At 39.8% G+C, this 22186-nt stretch overlaps 2 protein-coding genes across 4 annotated transcripts in view; both read right to left on the bottom strand.

Moving 5' to 3' along the window:
* STIM2 (stromal interaction molecule 2) overlaps positions 1-2757 on the bottom strand; it is a gene marked incomplete at its 5' end in the record, with an annotated part of 62917 nt that extends 60160 nt beyond the window's left edge. The window contains one exon of one of the 2 annotated variants that reach the window (XM_080618919.1): positions 2559-2757. In XM_080618919.1, the coding sequence (XP_080475045.1) occupies positions 2559-2757 (199 nt within the window). The remainder of the gene's footprint in view (positions 1-2558) is intronic. The other variant, XM_080618920.1, reaches the window with a different exon arrangement.
* A 17098-nt stretch (positions 2758-19855) lies between these two features.
* Positions 19856-22186, bottom strand: part of TBC1D19 (TBC1 domain family member 19) — a gene marked incomplete at its 5' end in the record, with an annotated part of 56017 nt that continues 53686 nt past the window's right edge. For both annotated transcript variants that reach the window (XM_080623218.1, XM_080623219.1), the window contains 3 exons: positions 19856-19998; positions 21021-21091; positions 21994-22109. In XM_080623218.1, the coding sequence (XP_080479344.1) occupies positions 19924-19998; positions 21021-21091; positions 21994-22109 (262 nt within the window). In that variant the 3' untranslated portion in view covers positions 19856-19923. The remainder of the gene's footprint in view (positions 19999-21020; positions 21092-21993; positions 22110-22186) is intronic.

Here is a 22186-nt window from a genome sequence, read left to right as displayed (position 1 = left end):
TGAACAACCTACGTAATTTGACTGTCATAGGTGAAAACTTTCCAGCCTATATTTAACCTAAATCTTGCCTACTACAATTTACTTCCTCTTAACGTACATCTTAACCACAGATAAAATGGATAGAGTTTAAAAAAAAAAAAAAATTAATATCAATATGCTTCTGTGAACCATTTCTCATGTACACACCCCTCCTACAGCCTTTTCCACTCCCACTCCCCAAAATAAATCAATACTTTTTTTATTTTCATCAGTCATAGGTTCTGAGCCTCCCAATCTACACTGGTACTTTCCTCTGTACTTTCTGGATTGTTTAATACTCAAGACTAGACACAACAGTGCAATCAAAAAGAAAAAAAGTAAAAGCTTTCTGTAATTTAAACTGGATCAGTATATCAAAGGATAGCACCTACTTCTGCCAGCAGCATAAAGTTGCTTATTCACATCAACTGTTGACTTGGCCTCCTGGATTATTCCCTGCAGCTGTGCTGCCCATACACCTCTACTTGAGCATGGGATTGCCTCTTCCCAGAGCAGCATTATATACTTTTTTCCTTCTGGATTGTACTTCTCAAACCTATCAAAATGACTGAATTGAAAGTTTATTTCATTCTTCTCCAGATGAGTGTTGGCAATCCTTGCTAACTCAATGGCAGATCTGCAAGTTTTATCTTTTAAGGAAAGAATGATAGAAAATATCACTAAAATCACCCCCTGCATGTCATCTGGTTTTCTCCAAGCCTTCAAGGGTTCTTCCAGCTTTGCAAAGGGTAACTTACAAGATCAACTGAAACACGACATTTATCAAGTGGATGAACACAGAACTATGTTAAAAATCTCCTAAAAGGTTGATCCTAAGACGGCTTTTAATCATACGTATTTTCCACGCCAAACTATCCTGTAACACAATAAATCCACCTATAACATGTTATATTTCTCAAACAAATGTATTTCTTCACCAGGTTCACTGCTAGGGGGGAGGGTGGGAAGGACAGCACAACAGCTGACAAACATCTCTGTATTTTTGCAGTCTATAAAATATAAATAAATAAAAATAAACCACTTTTTTTTTCCATACAGACCGACACATCAGAACTGATTAAGTGTGGAATGTAGACAGCATCAGCACTATACATAGCAAAAAAAATACCACCTACAACCAGATTAATTATGGTCTAGAAAAAAAAAAAAAAGCGCTGTTTCAATAGAGCATTTTCACAACACCCCTGGGAAGCATGACTGCTGCTTCAGACTGCGGATGTTCCAACTTCCTTAGTTTATATGGCAAGCCAAAAGATTAGACAATTTAGGCTGCAGAAATGCTGTCCGCAAACATGATCGCTAGCTCACATAGCCTTGCACCTCCATCTCAGAGTTATTTCAGAAACACCGTTGAAGTTTTGTTAATTGAAACTCATGTTCTTAAAGTGTTACATGAGACAAGAAACCCATGCACATTTCACCCACTAAAACCTAGTAATTTTAGCTCAGTCAACACTATTCCAAACATCATCATCAGGTCTTCTCTGATAAGAAATGAAGGGTACTTTAATTCTGAAGGGGTATGTTGGAACTAGATGATCTTAAGGTCCTTTCCAACCCTAACTATTCTATGATTCTATGTTTCTTTCATCCAAGTTCCATACTCTCCAATTAGAGAGCTTTCTGAAAAGCACATTATGAGACATGACAAACTTCTAAATGCTTTTGCCTATTTCTTGAGATAAAAATCCCATTTTCTTAAGTGAAGAACCTAAAGATCATAAAGCTTCCTACTATTCATTACAAGATACATTCAGAATGTGTACAAGTAATTCAGAGCCGTCAAAGCTTGCTGAAATGATACTATTTTAAACGTTTCAGAGCCAGTGTTGTTTTTAACTGCAGGCGTTACCATTTGCCGTTAAATACGGTAAAATAGACATGTTCCTGGAGGAATTAAACGACGGAAAAAAAAGCTTTCCGCACTTCTCCTGAGAACTAACCCCCTCCGAGAGCACCGGATAAACACCTCAGGCTACGCAGCCGCGGGGCTCGGGAGCAGCCAGCTGCGGCGGGTCACCTCGCCTCTCGTAGCCTCCTCCCCGGGGCCGCAGCCGCCCCCTCCCCACACGGAGGAGGTCCGGCACCCCTCCTGGCAGCTGCCCGCGGGTGCCGGGGGCGGCCCAGGCGCGCACAGCGGCTCTGGGCCGGGGCCGTGGCTGGCAGCGCCCGAAACACCCGCACGGACGGCACCGCAAGAGCCGACGCGGAAGAGGCGCCTCCGGATCCCAACAATATCGCTATTCAACAGGATCCTGCACATATCCTGCGGCGGACTCCGTCCCGGGGAGGGGCCCGCGGGGGCAGTACCGCAGTGCCGCAGCCGGACCCCCTGCGGACCGGACCGGCGCCCTCTGCAGAGCAGGGAGAAGAGGAAAGGAGCGAGAGGCGGCTCAGAGCACCGCAGGGCCCCGTCAGGAAGGCGTCCATCTGCCCGTTCGTGTCTGCCCCTGTCCGATCCCTCAGTGGGATGCTTCCCCCACCACCAGCCTGCCGGTAGCACGCGCGGGAGCCGTTACCTGTCACAATCGCCGCCGTCTCCGCCCCAGAGGAGGTGGCACCTCCTCGTCCTCCTCGCCGGCCACCGCCGCCGTCCGCAGCCTCCAGCTCGCACCCCCCGCCGGCGGCAGCGGCGGGCAGGAGCATTCCCAGCAGCAGCAAGCAGGTAGGCACTGCGGTGGCCGCTGGCCGCCCACCGGGCGCTCGGACCCCGCTCATCAGTACCGCCGCTACAGAGAGACGAAGTGAAGCTGAGGAAGGAAGGAAGGGGCTGGAGCTCCGCCGCTACGCTGCTGCCCGCTCCGGCAGCACGAACCCCCTCAGCTCCGGCCCCACGCTACCTCCCGCTGCTTCCGGCGGCGGCCGCCGAGCCGCCCGGGCGACACGTCACCGCGCGGTGACGTCACCAGGAGGGGCGGGGCGAGCCCAGGGGCACCGGTCTAGGGCGGGAAGCTGCGAGTGGTGGTTCTGTCGGTGTGAGGAGATAGTGGGTCGTGTGCCCTGCCCGATGGTTCGGTTACCCCGGCAGCCCTGAACCGGGTCCCTGAACGGGCTGCCCCGGATCGAGGCCGGTTCGGGAAGGTACAACATCCCATAAAAAGACATGTTAGCTGTGGGGGTCCTGGGAGTGTTAAATATGCCCTTGTGACAACAGTGCGAGCGATGCGGTCACCTGGGGAGAGCCTGATAAAGGGGGAGATGTATGAGAGAAGTTTTGAGTTCGGCTACAAGTCCTGTCAAAACAAACATGGAAAATACGGTGTTTTAAATCTGATCCCATATAACTGAAATCAGGGAAATCCTCACAGAGATTGAACCCTGATTTCACTGTGCTTAAGACTTTGGCAAAAATTCCTCCAAAACTGCTTTTCTATAAGATGTTTCCATGGGGTAAAATGGGAATGAATGGGAATAAAATCTATTTTGGGCTTTGCTGTTTCCCAGTCTTCAGGATTTTCAATCATTCTGGTTTGAGACATTTAACGAGAATAATAGCCTTTAAACACCAAATTCAATTTAGTATCTCACATACACAATATATGAGAAAATCATGCAGTATGCCTGGTAAAGCAACATAAACATTGTATTTAGTATTAACTGTTGCAGTCACCTAAGAGATATCAGAAGTGTTTTGAAAAGATCTTGAGAAGGGTCTTTGAGAAAAGCTTTTGGCTGCTTTGCAGACCCTGCAGGAGGCAGGAAGGTAAACCAGAGTGGTACAAGCTGCTTTTGTGGGGCAGCAGACTCCACAAAGCTAACTGTGAAGTGGTTGTAGTACAATGAAATGAACCAGGAAATCATTTCTCTGGCAACACAGTTAAGGTGCATCGTCCACCCCAGCTGTATTTTTAATGGGGGAGAGAACAACATGCAACAAACAGACAAAACACTGTAAATTAGCCATACGGCATATGAAGATTGGGAAAATGTGTCTAAACCTGATGAATTCTCTTTGAACTGTGAAGTGTGTGCATAACCTTATCATTTCTGTTGCTGAATACAACAGCCTTTAAAGACCAACAATATCTGACCAGATCTTGTACAAAGAGAACAATGCCATGCCTGCATCTTATGAAAAAGCTTGCTCAGCTTTGTTTAACTTCAGGGAGGAGAGCTGGAGCAGAGTAAATCCCCCAAACAGAAACAAAGAAACCAGCTGTTAATTTAATTAATTAGTTAATTTTAAAACACAAAGAGAGAGTTATTCATAAAGCGAGCACAAAACCAGCAGGTTTTCTGGATGTGTATGAACTATTTTAACTGACAGCTACTGGAGTCAAAGGTGTCCCATAGAGAAATGCCCAATGTCAGAATAGCTGAGAGATGGGAATGCTGTAGGCCTGAAGTAGAAAATGATCTTTCTTAAAAATCCTTTTACAAAGTGGGTTCATTTTTGCCTCTTGCTTTCAACTACAAGTCTCCAGGTCGGGAAGCATGGAAAAAATTTTTTCAAGCAATACTTGTGTCCTGGAGTTGGGAGATGGTCGTTGCTGGTCAGGGCACCTTTGCTCATAGTGAGAAGCATATTGAATGGGAACGCTTTGTGATGCACTGCCACTTCACATCATGCAAACTCAGCTGTGTGAGCTCAGAATCAAAGTAGGTACCTACCCTGGGCTGCAGCCTAACCCTCCAATCCACAGAAAACAAAATTATTTGTGTTTTAATATGAGGAGCCAAATATTACAGAGTGCCCTGCAAGGCCTGATCACAGGATGCTAGAAAAATCTATGATCTCTAGAGTTCATCTACTCAGCCCTGAGGAACACCACTCATAAACTCATTGCCGGTTTAATTTTGGACTGTTGGCTATTACATTTTGAATAGAATGGTTCAGACTCTTTTCCACCAACCTTGTCCACTTACTCAGTCCCTACTGGACTCCAAAGATGCTACGGATACCTAGCAAAAGCCTTTCTAAAGTGAACGTGTGCTGTGGCTATCACCTCATCACAGAAGGCAATTGCGTTGATAGAACAGCGCTGTTTTTTTCTGAATCAACTTCTTGTCCTTCATCATCCCAGAAATGGCTTACAGAAAGGTTTGCTTCACAATCTTCTCTGAGAGAGAGTCTGGGTTAGGATGACTATCTTGTAGTTTCCTGCCCTTTGCTTTGATGATAGATGGGACATTTGCTTTTTTCCAGTAACTGGAAATCACATGATTGCCACAGCCTTCAAAGGTGCTAGGAAGCAGCACAGTGACATCAGCCAGCCTCCCATCACCTTTACAAGCATCTTCTGCCCAACCCTAAGGACTTGTAAACACCTAATTTGGTAAAGCAGCCTTAATTCAACCTTCCTCCACAACTGGTAGTAGTCTCCTCCTCCAAACTTTGCCACTAGGCATAGAGAGCTCTGTGAGGCCCAAGAGCTGGGCTGACCTTGCTAGTAAAGAACAAGGGAAGAAGGGCTTTGAGTACCTCAACCTTTTCCTTGTCCTTCATCACTAGATCACCTACCCCATTCAGTAGCAGCAAACCTGTGGTTCTCAGGGTTAGTACGCTTGTAATTAAAATTATTTAGATTGTTTTCTTTACCTCGAAGTGTAAATAGCTGTAACAGGAACGCTGGGATTAGCATGGAGCATGAATGAATATCTGGGTCTGGATCACTGAACACCTTGTGTGCTCTACACACCTACAAAAGGGCTCTGGCTCATAGTTTATGGACTCTTCCAATGGCTAATTAACAGGTCATCAAGACCCCAGCATACCGTTGTGCAGTTTCACAAGACACCTAGATGTGGAGAAAAAGAGCAGTGAAGAAATCCCCATGATTCACAGAGGTAGGACAGGATAGAGACACTGATCACTGTCAGCTGCTCAAGGCTACAGAGATGTAAAAAGATCCAAAACCTGTGCGTGGTTGCCAGCCTCAGAAGAACCTGGGATACAAGAGGAGGACTTCACAGGTGGTGTCACTTTCCTCCCATGTAATTGCAGTGGATGCTGGACATAACATCTGGACACAGGCATTGCAGTGCTGGGTGAGCAGTCTGTCATCACTGCTGCGGTGCCCCATGGCTGTGTAGACTTCATGGGTGCACACATACTGATGCTTCTGAGCAGGACAACACCCCGAGGGCATGAGCAAGTGTTAAAGGGTTAAAGTGTTAAAGTGTTAAATTTCAATCTCTGTTTTAAATAAAAGCACCTTCTCCTCAGAAGGTCTGGCGCTGACATGTGCTATATTGTTGATAGAGCGTTGCAATAGTATTTCCCACATGGACATACATTTACATCTTTGCAGAGAGCAAACTGGTCTCAAGGCCTAGAGTTCAGCCATTTCTTATTTTCAGTCATGAGTCCTGCACTCAGTATTAATGGACACATATGTTCTTGGTCAAATTTTCTGAGTGTACTTTGCTGTACGGATAACCCAAGATGCTTTTTTGAGTCCTGTCCTCCGTCCTTCCATTGATCTTCACAGCAGAAAGCTATTTTTCTGTATAGTGTGCATTTTACTGCTTTGAGTTGTCATTTCTGACAGCAATTCCATCATTCACCAAGCCTTGTGCGCATTGGTATATCTAAACAGATAAATGGAGAAGAAATAATCTTCAGAGTTGTTTAGTGCCCACAGTTCTTTCCAATATGTACATTTGGCCAGTCCTAAAAAACTCTGGAAGCAGATTTGAGCAGTAGAATAAAGGATAAATGAATATTTTTACTGCTATATGGTGCTATTTAGAGTCTCCCCAAACTACAAGCTGGGAATGCTTTAGGTAGATGTGAAAACTCAAGAGGAAATATACTAACCAAGCAAAGAAACAGATAAGAGACTAATCTGGTGAGCAAAACAGAACCAAAGCACAAGCTGAGAAAATGCTGAAAGGTCACATTACAAAAAAGAAGACATAGAAATAATAAGCAAAAGCTCAGGTAGAAATTGATACAATCAGATCTATTTCTTAAAAAACAACAAAAAACAACAAAAAAAACCAAAACAAACAAACAAACAAACAAAAAAAAAACAAACCACAATACAAGTACAAACTGACAGGAAGTTAATGTAAATTCACATAAGTGATGACCACCAGATTATTGGCAAATTGTCCAAAAAGCATTTGATTCTGTGAAAAGAAACAATCACTTTGAACAGAGTTGAAAGTAAAATTCATATGTCTTGTCTTGATTTGGGAAATTACTCATATCGGCACCCATATGATAAAAAAAATGTACTAATTACAACCTTCTGGTTCTCTGATTCATGTGCTTATACAATCTCAAATGAAGGTGGAATTCTATAGGCTTCATATTTGCCAGGATGGGAGGATCAGTTTAGGAACCCCTTCTCAGTTGTTTTCGAGTTACTGAAGTTTATGGTTTGAGGAGGGAAAATAGTTAGCTTGAGGAAACTATACTAAGCATTTTAAGTGGTCTTGTATTCCCAGCCATTATGGACTAAGAAGCTACAGGCCATAGATGTTATCTCAGTTCAGTAATTAAATTGAAATAGAGAGAATGGAAGTGAATTAAACATTTTCCTTATCTGATGGGAGTATTAGTCTTTATGATCTTCTTATCAATGACCAAGAGTCTTGGTATGGCTCAGATGAGCAAATTGCATGGTAATATGCTGAAATGCTACTAAAATTACAAAGTCTCTTTCAGTCGGTGAGAAAGAGCTGTCATTAACTGCAAACTAGAGTTGTAGATCTGCAAAGAGTTTTCTGATTATGTCTCCTAATTGAGGTCTTTTATTTTCAGTCAGTATTGTCACTGGTGTTGCAAAGATTATTTTTTTCTTAATAACACTTAACTAGTAAAGTACAGATATTAAAAAAATGTCTTGAAAAATATGGAATGGTCAGCGAATGTTCATTGCAGCTGAATCCCTTATTCATGTGGAAGCTTTGCTTATCTCTTTTTTCAGTATGTTGAGTTCGTTATGAGAACAAGGTTGCCATTCCAGCTAGACGATGTTGGCTAGGCAGACTGTGGTTGAATTTGTTTATGTCAAAAATAAACAAAGACTCAATCTGTTTACACAAGTCCTGGAGGCACATCCAGAGATACCAAACCTGAAGGAAAACAATGGCAGAACGAATGAATAAAATATTTCAGGCAGCAGCACTTTGATTTCTGAAATCTGCAATAGGAGCCAAACAGCTTGCCAGGACACCATCTTACAAGTGATGGAGGAGCAGGGATCTTCCTATCTGATTAGATATTTTTTTGTGTAGATGTGAGTACTCAAGAGGAAAAACAGTTAGATTACAACAGCAGTTAGATTACAACACAGTGATGGGTTGTTATATGTTTTTACAGGTAAAGGACATTGGAGAGCAACACAAGAACAGTTGTGGAAATTAATTCATTACACATTAAGGTGATTAGAATTATATTAAAAACTGCCAGGCGACAGTCTTGGAGATCATGATGTGACTGAGCCCCTTCTCCTTACCTGATTTACTCAGAGCATTCCTCACTGTCACTTTTTTTACCAAAATTGATTACCGTACTGTAAAAGTCCAGAGCAGCTTTGATGTGGCAATTTTGCTTCCCCAGTAAAGTAATGATCATTACATTTGTAGTTCAAACTGTCTTTAAATGATCAATGTAACCATTCTTGATGCTTAATGAACAGCAATTTTGCACAACCAATCTATACATTACAAATAGTTTGCTTGCCATCCTTCTGTTTCCGTTTTCAAGCAATGTGAAAATTCAACACATTTCAACACAGAAGTGATAGCTACAAAGATGACTTACTGAGAAAGGCTATCTCAGAGAAAAGGGAATACAGATAATTTCATTGCCATATGACAAAAACTAATTCAACATGTACACAATCTTTCTTTCACCTTTTCTGAATCTCAGTAAATCTCTAAATCCAGCCTTACCTAAAGCAGAGACAGGCAGTGCTTTGTGTCTGCTTATTCCCTCCTTCCCTGCTAGACAAGAAACAAGTGAAAAAACTACAATCAGGTGATGAGAGTCACTACTGCACATGACTAGCTTCTATCTTAAAACAAGCATGCTGACCAACTGTTTGAAAAAATAAAATAGAAGTCACAATTAAAAACCCTATCATTTAGACATAATAACTCAGCACATACTTGTGATCACAGCAAGTATCAAAGACTGCCTCCTGGGGCATGGTTGGGTATGTTTTCACTGTGAGAAAAATATTCCTACTTGTTTGTGACAGGAACAGTCAGGATGGAGTCTGCCTATTCAGGCTGGTTGAGGTGTTCTGGGGGATCAGTTGTAATCATCTCAGTGGCTACATGGTAATGGTTGCATTAAAATTAATGTAAGAAGTAACTTTCAGAATGTTGGGGTTTTTTTCTAAATAAGGAGCTAAATCCCTGTTAGCTTGTAATGTATAGAGCTGTTCTTTATCTGAATGAGCATGGTCAAAGAAATACTGTCAGATTAATTATTTATAATGGAAATCATTTGCCCTTTTAAATAAATATTTGGGATAAGAATGAGGAATAGGTAGGACCTTATGAAGAAGCAAGATGGAAGTGGACAGAGCTTTTACTTCAAATGTGGTTCTGGTAGTTTTAACAGCTGTTAACTGAAAAATGGAATGAACAATCACACAGAGCAATCACCCAATCGGAGGCCAGAGCTTGAGTGAGTGGGAGATTACTTTCTCATGATCTCTGACTAACAGACAGTAATAAAAAGCCTAGTGAATGTGTGTATCATGTAAATACAATTCTATTATCAGGTGGCTCTGGTAGAATGAAATGGCTGCTCTGAGGTCAGAGCAAGCAGGCTGTTTCCTGGAATTTCTGCAGGCAAGTTGCACATCCTGTAAACAGGAGCTCTAGATCCGTGGCACATACTGCCAGGTACTGTGAGCAACACGGCACCTAATAAATAAGATCATTCTGCAGAGGCAGAGACAGCTTGTCTCAAATCACCCAGAAAGTTGAACAGAATATGGGAACTACTGCTGAGAAAATAAATTAACAGGTATTTTGTCTTTGTCTCAATTTTTTAAAGTTTGGTTTGGGTAACAGGGGAAAAAAAAGCATCAGAGACCATATCCTCAGTTACAAGGTCATTGGAAAGAGGCTATCTTCCTACTTTTTAACACAACCTGAGGCATTTGGCATTGTGACTTACTACAAACAGTTGTATTTCTTGTGGAGGAGGGGAAGCGAGAGCGAAATTTCATCCATTGCTTACACCTTTAGAAATGGTACATTCATTTTTGTTCCAGCTTCCTTTGCAGGTTGTGGTACTTGGAAGGTTGTGTGTGATGTGCTAAGCTTCCCTGAGCACTGGAGTTGGACAAGCTTTCATGCTCTTCCTTAGATCTGGATTTTTTTTATTCCTTCATCTGCCTTCATGATGAAATTACTAGAGTTTTGGTTAAGGGTGAGACAAAAAAGTTCTGCATTCAGTGAAGTTTGCCAGCTTTCTCTCATATGACCTGTATAGGACAAGTCATATTATTTATTATATATCTACTATTTAATGAGCTTTAGTGGTTCTTTTTAAACTATTCATGGTAGTTATTAGGAAACACTGGGAAGGGCTCAACTGGAAGTTAGACATATAAATCTGAGACAGCCAACTCCTAATCCCTTTAGAATCAATAATAATCAAGAGTAATGGGAACTTCCAGAAGGTTGTTCATATCATCATAAAATAAGCACTTAAGATCAGACAACTTTTAGAATCATAGAATAGTCAGGGTTGGAAAGGACCTTAAGATCATCTAGTTCCAACCCCCCTGCCATGGGCAGGGACACCTCACACTAAACCATGCCACCCAAGGCCTCATCCAACCTGGCCTTGAACACCGCCAAGGATGGAGCACTCACAAGCTCCCTGGGCAACCCACTCCAGTGCCTCACCACCCTCTCAGTAAAGAATTTCTTCCTTAGATCCAATCTAAACTTCCCCTGTGTAAGTTTGAACCCATTACCCCTTGTCCTGTCACTACAGTCCCTGATGAATAGTCCCTCCCCAGCATCCTTGTAGGCCCCCTTCAGATACTGGAAGGCTGCTATGAGGTCTCCACGCAGCCTTCTCTTCTCCAGACTGAACAGCCCCAACTTTCTCAGCCTCTCTTCATACAGGAGATGCTCCAGTCCCCAAGTTTTCCTTTTAAACTCTTGTTTCTCTTCATTGACAATAAAGGGAGACTTGCAAAACTATTATAGCCATTTAACTGCTAGATTTCTAAAATATGTTGAACTAGATCCTGCTCTATTCATCTTGCTATTAGAAGAGTTGGGAAGGGAGTTCAGAAGAGAAGTGAATGAAATTGAAGCAAATCAAAGCAAAGAGAGAAGAGGAGACGAGAGGAGAAGAGGCAAATCAACTTCCAGAAAAAAAGAAAGTGAGTGATCTTTTGTCTCTGATCCTCTAGGGAATGACACACAGAAAGTTGTCTTGATGCTTTTCCATCTACTTTATTTCACATCCTTGGGACACAGGAATCCAAATAATTTTTAGGCCTTACTGGAAGTTATATGCCTACAAAATAACCATAAATGTAAATACGTACAGCATGAAAGAGCTGGAACACACATCCAGTAGCAATGGGCAAACCTTTACTAGTGATTTGCTATCTGCCATCCTATTTATGCTGCAGTTAGTTCAGTACCTTCAGAACTAGTCTTCAAGGGTTAAAGAGAGACTCAGAGAAATATTTGGCTCTGAAGATATATTCACAGTGAGATTAGCTGTGCTAACACCAGCAGTGTCCCCTTTCACCTGGAACCAGTGATTGTGATCATTCCATGTTGAAAGTTTCAGTAACATTCCAGGACATTCTACACAATCCTGGTATTTTTGTAGTCTGAAAAAGAAAAACAAGCTCAAGAAACAGCTACAAGACCATAAAACGAGGTTGCCAATGCCTGCTGAATTATAAAGGCTTGAGGTAGATGTGACACCTACCTAGAGTTACTGGAGAAAGATTGCAGCAAACCACGAACTGTGGCAGTTGGTGTTGTTCCTTAAAGCAGGGTGGTTGCCTTCTCCTGGGAGTTTTAAGCTGGAAAGAATGTGTGGTTTGGTTCTTAAGTTCTAACAACTGCCCCTTTTAGATCTAAATGGTAGCCTGAAAGCTCACACTTCAAACAGGGGGGCTAGTGAATATTGCAGTATCAGGAACCATCTTTTTGTTTACATATCTGAACTGAAGTCAGTAAAGAGAGATTTATCCCACACTTGCCATTTAATAATCTCACCATGGTGTTTCCTAAAAAGGGGCAAAATTTCAGTCTGGAGAAAAGTGAAAAGATGGCTTACATTAGGGCTGAAAACACACATTTTGGTTGGGTTGTGTCCAATGTTCTGGGAGATCTGCGGTAAATTTTACAAAAACAGAACAAAAAAGACCAGTTTAACTGAGAATATTCTTCATTAAACTGTTTGGAACTTGTGAACAAAAAATCTGCATCTATGAAGGGCTGTTACTTCTATAACATTTTACATTGCATATATCTTTGTGCTGCTGAAAAATGGTGTTATTTCTCTTTGTAAAAGTACAACTGGCTGAGCTGAGACTTTAAAAAATGCTCAGGATTGCCTAGCTATGAGAATACTAGCCTTGATTGGAAAACATAGAATACCTGTGAGAATTACAGTTCATGCTTTTAAAATAGGAAAATACAAATATATATTTTTATAAATTCCTTTTTTTAATGGGAGAAAAGAAAAAATCATGTAAAAAGGCAAAGATGGACCTTACGTGTCAGAGAGATCCTTACTCATTATTACTCATTATCCCTCCTACATTTGACTTAAAAAATTAAGATTTTGATCAACTTCTGGGGGAGAATTTTACCATTTTGCAGATACTAGGAAGGGTCTGACAAACTAGAAAAAAATCATCACAAATTACTATTGTACATATATTTTATATCATGTAAGGTGATGTTTGGTTTTTTCTTTGCCCAGTTTTCACTGTTCTTGATTTGTTCTCTGGAAATGATACTTTTATTTTGCTCTATCCTCCTGTTCTAGAATACTGTGTCAAGATCTAGTGTATACAAAACAAAGAAGTTTATTTGTACAAGCTACCACTTTGTCCCTTCCCTCAGCCACAGTCTAATAGTAGGGATGAGTTTTCTGAGTAGAATAATGGGAATATATTCCATTACCTGCTTGACAGTTAGTACATACACTGCTGTGTCTGACTTCTTTCAAAGCCAGGGCAGTCAACAACATCTTAGACAGGTTTCTGCCAACTTTGAGTGAATGCATAGGCTAATATCCAGCCTGAGAAAATTTGCAGTCATTATGGTGTCTGTAGCTTCACTGCTCCTCTCTCACTATCTACTTCTAACTGAAAACCTGGTAGGCACGCAGTGCACTCCTTCTTCAGTTTTTCCAGTGTTTACATTCAGAATGGTTACATGGAATGTTCAAGAAAATATCCTGGGCATCAGTCCCTTCTGTTTTGGGAGGGCTGCACTTGACAGGAACATCTTTGATGTATATGGCTTTCTAAGATTTCAAACCTCTGTTTAGGTCTTTATTAACCTGAATTGTCACAAAGCCCAAATATCCACTACTTTCAGCTTTTAATTGTGTGTTTTCAGGCCTGAATATTGATTACCTACCTGAACAAATAAAACCTGATGTAAACCAACATTCCACTGTAATACTTACCCTTTATTCATGTCACCGCCCAGTGCAGGAATGGACTGATACCAAATCTTCACAGTTTTCCTATGATTTCTTCATAACAGATTAGAATAATTGTCTTTCTTAGGGAAAGATAAGTCTACACATTTTGAGCCCTTTTCCACAAGCCCTTTCTTTCCCCATAGTGGAAGTGTGTTTTGTGAGCATGGGGCAGAGGTGGGAAACAGGCTTTCATGCCTGTATGGTAATGGTGAGGGCTGTTAACACTAGTAACACTACTTTCCCATGTCTATCAGTTAAGTGTAATGCCTTTAGAAACTCCTTATGGTAGTAGCACAAATGTATCACAAAATAAAATTGAATATCTAAATATGTCTTTATGTCAGAAACTATAGAAAGAACTTCTTCACCACTAATGTGAGTGCTGAAAGCAACTGCAACTTCCTTCACAAGCTGTAGCTCTGCCAGTTTTCCACAGTTAGAACTTGATGTTAACATTAATGAACCAGGACTGGGCTTCAAAGCAATGCTAATGTTTTTGTAACCCAGATGCACTTACATAAAAAAAAGAAGAAAAGGGAAAATGTTGTGACACTAGACATACTATACAAGAAATTTAGATAATAAATCTGAACAGATATAAAATTAAATATTATCGCTTTTTAAAACATATATTTGTGATAATTTACTGTTTATAATTTGACTTACCGAAAGCATAATCATCCTAAACAGAGCTTTGTAGGAAAAAAAATCAGAGAATGTACCTTTCATGGAACACACAACTGTTGAATAAAATTAATTATCAGATACCTACTAAAACGTATTCTGTGGCTATAACATAATATTTTGTCTTTGACTATCAAATTCCGATTTGTATCTTAGCAACATGATACAGACTTTCTTATTTAAAACAAAGCACAGAAATTGGTCACATGCTTTGTCTCCCACAAATTGTGAGCTTTAACTCCTTTGTTAAATATTCCATTTATTTTGGTCATAATCCCAAAAGAAACAATTTGTTCAAACTGTTCAGCCAAATACAATGTCATTTGGCAAAGCAAAATGGTCCTCCATACAGCCAGTTCTCTAGAGATAATTGTATGCACATAGCAGTAGTCCAACATCTAGAACAACACTGATTTATGGGCACACAGAGGGCCCACTACATCCTCCTTCAGAAACCCTGAAGTTCACCTTCTGTAACCAGCGATGTCTGACAATATACAGAATCAGGTGAACCCCCCTGGGTTTAAAAACTCAAAATCAGGGTTTGCCAGAAAGCAGTATTTCTTCCCCCACATGTTAATTTTAAGGCTGATCCCCAATCAGTATTTAGCACAATTAGGCTGCATTACAATTGTTTACGTGCTGCAGTCTGACATGTGGTGAACCCAAGGCAAACATCCTATTCTAACTGTATATTCATTCTGTCCCCATTAACATCTGCTGACTTCTGCTGCACTGTGTGCCATCAACGGAAGACACAAATATCCCGAGATGCTTCTCAAAAGTGTAATTGGTCTGTATGGCTATCATTTGGTAGGTAGACTATTAACAGCCTAACTAAAGAAATACTAAGATGAGTCATTTTAACAATGTTTTAAAGGAAAGCACAGATGTTACACTGCTGGATCAAATGTATCTTCCCTACATTGACAGTTTTGTGAAGATATTGAAAAAGCTGAGCACGAAGCATCCAGGAAAATTAATTCTTTCAGTGATTTCTATTAGCAGCACAACTTATTCTGGATTCTGGAGATTTCAGATTATCATGTGGTTATTTACTACAAGAACAGTTCTTGCAGAGCTGCTCACAGACTTGCTTGCTGGAGTCCCTCACAGCAGGTGTAGCCTTCTGCTGCAATTTTGAAGGTTCCAGAATGGGTATTTTTTACCATCCTGTACTGGGTCCTAGTGCTGTAAAAAAAAACTCCCAAAGCATAAAAAAACCCCAAAATCCAACCTCACCACAGTTGTTCTTCAGCACAACTGTCTGGTGTGCTGTTTTCTTCTGAAACCCAGTGTGGTTAATTCGGCTGTCTGGAGGGGCATCATTCACAGGGGTGGTTTCTCCTGCTGGTGCTGCCGAGGGGGACAGGAAAGCTGGCTAATGCCCTTGCAGTTGACCATGCCCTCGCCTTGGTCCTGACCCTCCTGCGTTCCCCTGCCCAGTGAGTGCACATGGGGCAGCTTCCAGGGGTGGAGGAAGCCAGCTGTAGCTGGCTGTACAAAACACAAAGCTCTGCTGATCCCAAATACGCACTTCAGCTAATTGCCTTTCCTGTGTGGGCTTCGGGGATGAAAGCAGCCGGTGCAGCAGCATCTGCCAGCAGCCAGGCATGGACAGGAACAGCCTTTAGGAAAGAAGGGAAAAGGAAGAGCCCAGGAGCTCCCGCCACCCCTGCTGCATCCTCCCTGCCCTCCCCCACTTCCTCACATGAAATACTGGACACAGTATTTTACTGATCTGTTTCAATGTCAAAAGGCTCTTCCCCTTCCTTGCTGAAGATACGGCCCTATAGTTCTGCAATGCATTTCAGTATCTTTTAAAGAAATGCTTATTTTAATAAGCTGCTCACTGTATTGCTTTCCTCTAAACCCATCTTTATGCGGCAACTCTGTTTAATGAAATCCCTTCAGTCTTGTTGGAAGAATTTTATGAAATTCATTAGGAAACAGTAAAACAGGCACATGCTTGGGCATACTCTTTTTTTTTTTCCCTGGTTTCTTGTAACAAGTAGAAATGTACCTCAAACTGGTGTCTCTTTCCAGCCTTTTCCCTTTGCTGGGATATCAACTGTTCTACAGTCTCCATACTCCCTCCATGTCTCTTAATAAAATTTGTTACTATGATAAAAAAATTCCACTAAAAAGTAGAAACTGTTCTTGTTATTCAATTGTTCCATTACTCAGCCATCAAGATTTACATTTCAATATCTTTTTGGAAGTACTGAATGGAGATAACTTGGGTACATTTTTAGACAAGCCTATTTACTTTTACATTTTTTAAACAGTCTGACATTACAAGGAACCTCTGAGAGACCGCAGCCAGAATCCCAAAGTCAGCAGCAAAAAATTGATCTTTATCTATAAATATGGAGACAATTGGTTCTTGTACTGAAATGACTGTTTCTATTGATTTCAGATAGGGAGGAACAGACCAAGAAAAACAATCTGACTAAATTGAGCCATTAAGGGTTCAGCTCAGCCTTTTAAATTAATGTCATTATCAATTTAGATATAATTCTATTATCAAAATGCGGCCATTACTTAAAACAGTGAAAATGAGAAGGGAGTTTTGGGAGTTTTAGGAGTTTGAAAGTCAAATGATAGAGTACAGACATCAACAGGTTTGAACTGGTTAAATAAATATATCTTAAAAAATTGATATTACCTATATATACACAAGAGAAGTATCTAGCTATCCTTTTAACATATTTTAATATGTTAAAAATATTTTACATGAAAGAATGCTATTTAAGCAACGGACATTAAAAATACAAGTATAAACCAGAATCTGAAACACAATATTTTGTTGGAACTAAAATGAGAAACTGAGGGGAACATGAGAACAATACCTCTTCAGTAAAAGCCATTTTTTAAAAACAGATTTAAAAAAGGATAGAGAAATCTAACAGTGTAGTTGAAGTCTAAGGACAGGATCTGGTTAATTTTTAATCTCATATTAATCTCAGTTTTAAAGCAGTTATACTCCTGTTCCTGTATACATGTTTCCTGTGTACATCTATCTGTATGTGTATGCATTTTTCCATACCTCAAAAAAGTCAACTTAAACATCTGACCCAAGGCAGCAGAGGACTTCAAGAGATTTTCTGCTAGAGCTGGTCCCTATGATAGCCATCTCAAGAGCTGCATGCAAGCCAGAAAGTAAGAGTCACAGCATCACCCCAGGGTGATGGAGCATCCAGCCTGGGCAGTCAGCACGAGAAGTCTAGCCAAAGACACATGTTGTTGACCCACCCTGGCTGCAGAGCAGCACAAGGTCACCTGCTCAGCCACCAGGAGAAACAGGGGTGGGGAAGAGGAGTTTAAGTTCCCCAGTGAGGAAGGCAGAGGGGACACAAGGGAGATGAGAGACTGTTAGGATGAATAACAAGATGGTAAGTCAGAGGAAAACAGACTGTATTCTGTTAGTCACAGAACTGCTTGCTCACACAAGAACTCAGCAGTCTCTGCCTACTTGTAACATATTCAAAACTATTGAAAATGAAAAAAAAGAGGGAAAAAAACCTGCTCAAAAATCCCAGTATGGAATGGGTCAGAGGAACATTCAGATTTTACACCCTGTACTTGCACAGAGCAATGGGAATTAAGAGGGTCAGCAGGGCTCCAAGGAATCTCCCTTGCTATTTAGTAAATACTTTTAATTCCCTAAAAGACCCTGGTAACCTTGTAATGACCTTACTGAGCCACAGACCTTGTGACTGCTTTGTAATGTTAAAATTTCTAAAGCACTAGCCAATTTTATGGATTTTAAAATCTGCAAAATGCAGCATTTTTAGAGGTAGATGTGCATCGTGTTGTTCTGAAGAGGAAACAAGGTCTTGTGGTTAATACACAAACATCAGCTTGTATTTCAGAGCATCCTGAAGCATAAACTGGAATTTAGGAGACGAGAGACTGCTCACTTCTGTCAGGAATCTACTCTGTAATCTTTAGCAAATCACTTAATCTTTCTATGCCTCCCTTTTCCCATACATAAAACAGGGTAGTAACTTGCTGTAAAAATAAAAGCTGTCACTTGTGTCCTCTTTTTAGAAATTAAATGTCATAGAAAAGCCTCTAGTTAAACAGTTAACACCATTTATCACAAATATTTAGGAAAAGATCAATTCTCTTTCTTATCTAGAACAAAATTTCTCCAAATATTCTTATTCACTATGTCATATCTGTTAAGCAGTTTGGTTCTTTATACAAGAAGTAATCACACTGAGCCCACAACTTTACTTTATAAAAAATCAGCCTTGTAAATTTACTAGCAGTCTATTAAAGTCCAGTAAGTTTCTTACCACATTATCCTGACAGAGACAACAGGAATCAGACATAAAGCTCATAACCCTATCTGAGACTACAGCTTAGACCAGTTGGCAGATAACTTCTGAGGAAACTCTGAAGGATTCATGTTTCAGTGTCATACATTCAGTATGTATGACAAATGATGACAACTACATGTATGTAAATTAGGTGAAGATAAAAGTCCTATGGCAGTGGCTGTATGACCCATTATGTTCTTTGATTTTGATCCTTCTTCAGGTATTAAAATATGCTTTACCAAATCAGATTCCAACTTTGTTATTAAACAAATCAGTGGAAAAAGCTGGAAGACCTCACAAAAAGGTACGATTGCAAGAGACAACGAGCCAGCCTGACCGTGTAGTGACAATCCATCACACATCAATGAGTTTGGATTCTGAACTGAAGACTGAGCTGTTGAATCAGAGAGACTGGAAAACTGGCCAAGGCCTAGCACTGCTCTTCCAAAGAGGGTGTGGGGCACGGCGAAAGGACTCTTGGCACTGTTCTCAAGGAGAATATTTTGGCTCATGCAAGGACTGGCTCCAACAAGCTCTGAAGGAAGCTATGCTCAGGCCTTCTCTGCAGGGAACATATTTTATGACACGGGACCTTTGATGGGATGCTGGGTAGGACTTTTTAGAAGACGCCTGAGATAGCTGTATACCTAACTGAAGATAAATGGGGAATGTGTGACTACATCTCTGTATACGAAAAGAATAGCAGAAGTAGCTAACATGAGAAAGAACATGGAGAAAATTTCTGAGAAGATTATAAATCAGAGATAACAGAACTGGCGCATGATCCTATCTTTTTCTTAGAAAATGATAAAAAATTCTTACAAGTTAAAAGTATCTTAATTTTCTCAATTGACAGTATTTGAGCTGGTATCCTCTGAGAGCTTGAAAAAGTAATTTCATATTAAAAGAGAGCTTTCAGGACTCCAACATTAACATCACAGAACTCAGATCACAAATTACATTTACTTTATTTAATTTAATATTACATGCATTTTAGACACTGATTCATATTGTTTAGTTGCACAGGTAATCATTCTCAATGTACAGTAATAACCATTGCTGCTCTGGTGAAATTCAGTAGCATGCACTGCCCACACTCATGTGCAAAATTACTGTTTTCAGTTAGAAAAATTTAAGGTCATGATTTCTAAACTAATATTGTACATACAGCTTAATTTTGGTTTTATGCAGATATTGCATAGTTGATGATTAGCTTCTCAAGAAAGGCCGAAATTGTGGTACCAGTATGGCTGAAGCAGATCAAGTGACTGTAGCAAACAAGAAGATCTGAAGAAGAGGCATAACTTTCAGGGTTGAAAGGTCAGCAAGTACAGCCTAGGATAAAAACCAAAAAGGCTGTTTAAACTTGACATTTGAATCGAATTTCTTTAAAGCAAGTCAGGAAGTCAGAAAAAGATTAAAATACTGACTACAATACTACTAATAATTAGACTCAGACCTGGCTAGGAAAAAATTATGCTGTTTCATGTTAGGGTCCTATTACATTATTTTTCATTTTAACATTTCAAAGAAAAATATATTTATGCATATAAACCAAGAAACTTTATTTTAGCCTTTAGCCTTACTTCAAATATACATGGCATCATGGGTGAATAAGGGGTTTAACATTTCAACTTGCTTCTAAAAATAATTGGGAATTAAGAATCCTTATCCTGTGGCTTGGCTAGTACTTGTGAAGTAAGTCCAATGTAATGACTCAAATAGTCAATTTCTTCTTATGAAAGTATGTTTGAAACAAAAATAAATTCATCACAAGATCTCAAAGTTCAAAAAAACCAAAATACACCACCAGATTTTTGAAAAAAAAAAAAAAAAAAAAAAAAAAGTATTTTGACAAATTACTATACATAAACAATAATAATCTTCATCTTACTGACTGAATTTTCTTCATTTCCCATGACAGTACTCACAGTGAAATTTCAGGTTCAATATTGACATAAGTAATCTTGCTAAATCTTGGTAATATGAAAAAGCATAGAAGGAACTACATTAAAACATACTGAGAAAGGAAAAGAGGTACAAGCCTCTACAATATTTAAAAAAAAACATAACCCACAAACACAGATCATATATAAAATTAGAAAAAAACCCTAATTGTACAAAATGATTTGATAACACTGCATTTTTGTAGCAAATATACTATTTGATTCCCTTTTACTCCAGAACAGCAGTGTTGTGTACTGCACATTCACAATTTCCTTAGTTTTTTATCTAAGGTAAGAATTTAGGCAGAAAGATTTGTACTATGTACCACGTGCCATATGAAGCTTAAGTTACTCTTGTTGGCAAAGCATCAGAAACTATTTCGATCTCCTCCAAATGAAACTTATCCTTACTTCAGCTGCAGCCAGTGATGTCACCTCCATCAGGTTGACTGCTCGGAAAGCAAACACAGCAGCTGCCAGGACTGAAAGAAAATGCCCAATATTTAAGTTGCTGACCTGGTTAGGATTAATATTGTAGGTAAAATACCAATTCTTACTCTCTTAATTATTTTGATTCTGAGGAATAATATACAATGGATGACTGTGGCTGAGTTTCATTGGCCACTCTTCAAACCAGACAGGAAAAACACAACATTCTTTCAGAAAAGTCTGAGTGAAAAAGCTGGAGTTTAAGATGAATAGCTTTTAATTAAAAAGGACAAGGTGGTTTACAATTAGTTGATTTCTAAACAAATAATTTTAATGTATTTAAATAGCAATATTTCATTTGTATTATGTAACATAAAAAAGTTAATTTATTTTGTACTATCTTGTATAATTATACTCTCTACATAGGTGTCTTATACATGCAAACATAACCAAACCATTTTCTCTTCTATTTACCTACTTTGTATATAAAAACTGATCCAACTGAAGATACATGTCTTCTTTAGAACCCCATCTTAAACCTTGCCTAAATCCTGGGACAATATTTCCTTTATTAAAAAAACTACAAAACCTTCAAAGTCTCTTAAAAGATGGGACTTCAAAAGAAGAAATAAAAAAAAAACCCAGGGGGACTCTCAATTGCTGTAAGTACTGAAGCAGTACTTGCCAGACATGAGGAACATGAATTGTGTTATTTTGTGAAAGGTGATGAACTCATTTATGTTACCACTGAAGCTGGGAGATCATCTTGTGTTCTGTTCAGAGAGCACTTAGCGGTAAAATACCTCCCATATTTTGCTAGAGATGGAGTACTTATGCAATTCTAGTTTTCTAAAAGTTATACTCTGACATGTATGTAATTTGCTTTCAGCATTCAAAGAGCAACATATATATCCACCTGGACTCAACATGTTTTGCAAAAATAATTCTATATTACCAGCAAGAATTTCTAAAGAGTTGTATCCCAGGATCCTGTCCCACAGAAGTAAGAGCTGATCTGTAGCTAAATAACCAGAAAATGCTCGTACCATCCATTTAAATGAAATTCGTAGCCTGCAAAAAAAGTGATAAACAACAGATATTATATTTGTCTCCCATAATGATCAGACAGATCCTCTATAAACTGAAAA

This window comes from Psittacula echo (genome assembly GCF_963264785.1).
Source record: "Psittacula echo genome assembly, chromosome: 1".
Taxonomy (NCBI): Eukaryota; Metazoa; Chordata; class Aves; order Psittaciformes; family Psittacidae; genus Psittacula; species Psittacula echo.
Note: the sequence above shows the minus strand (reverse complement) of the source record. Positions and strands in the feature narration are given on the sequence as shown.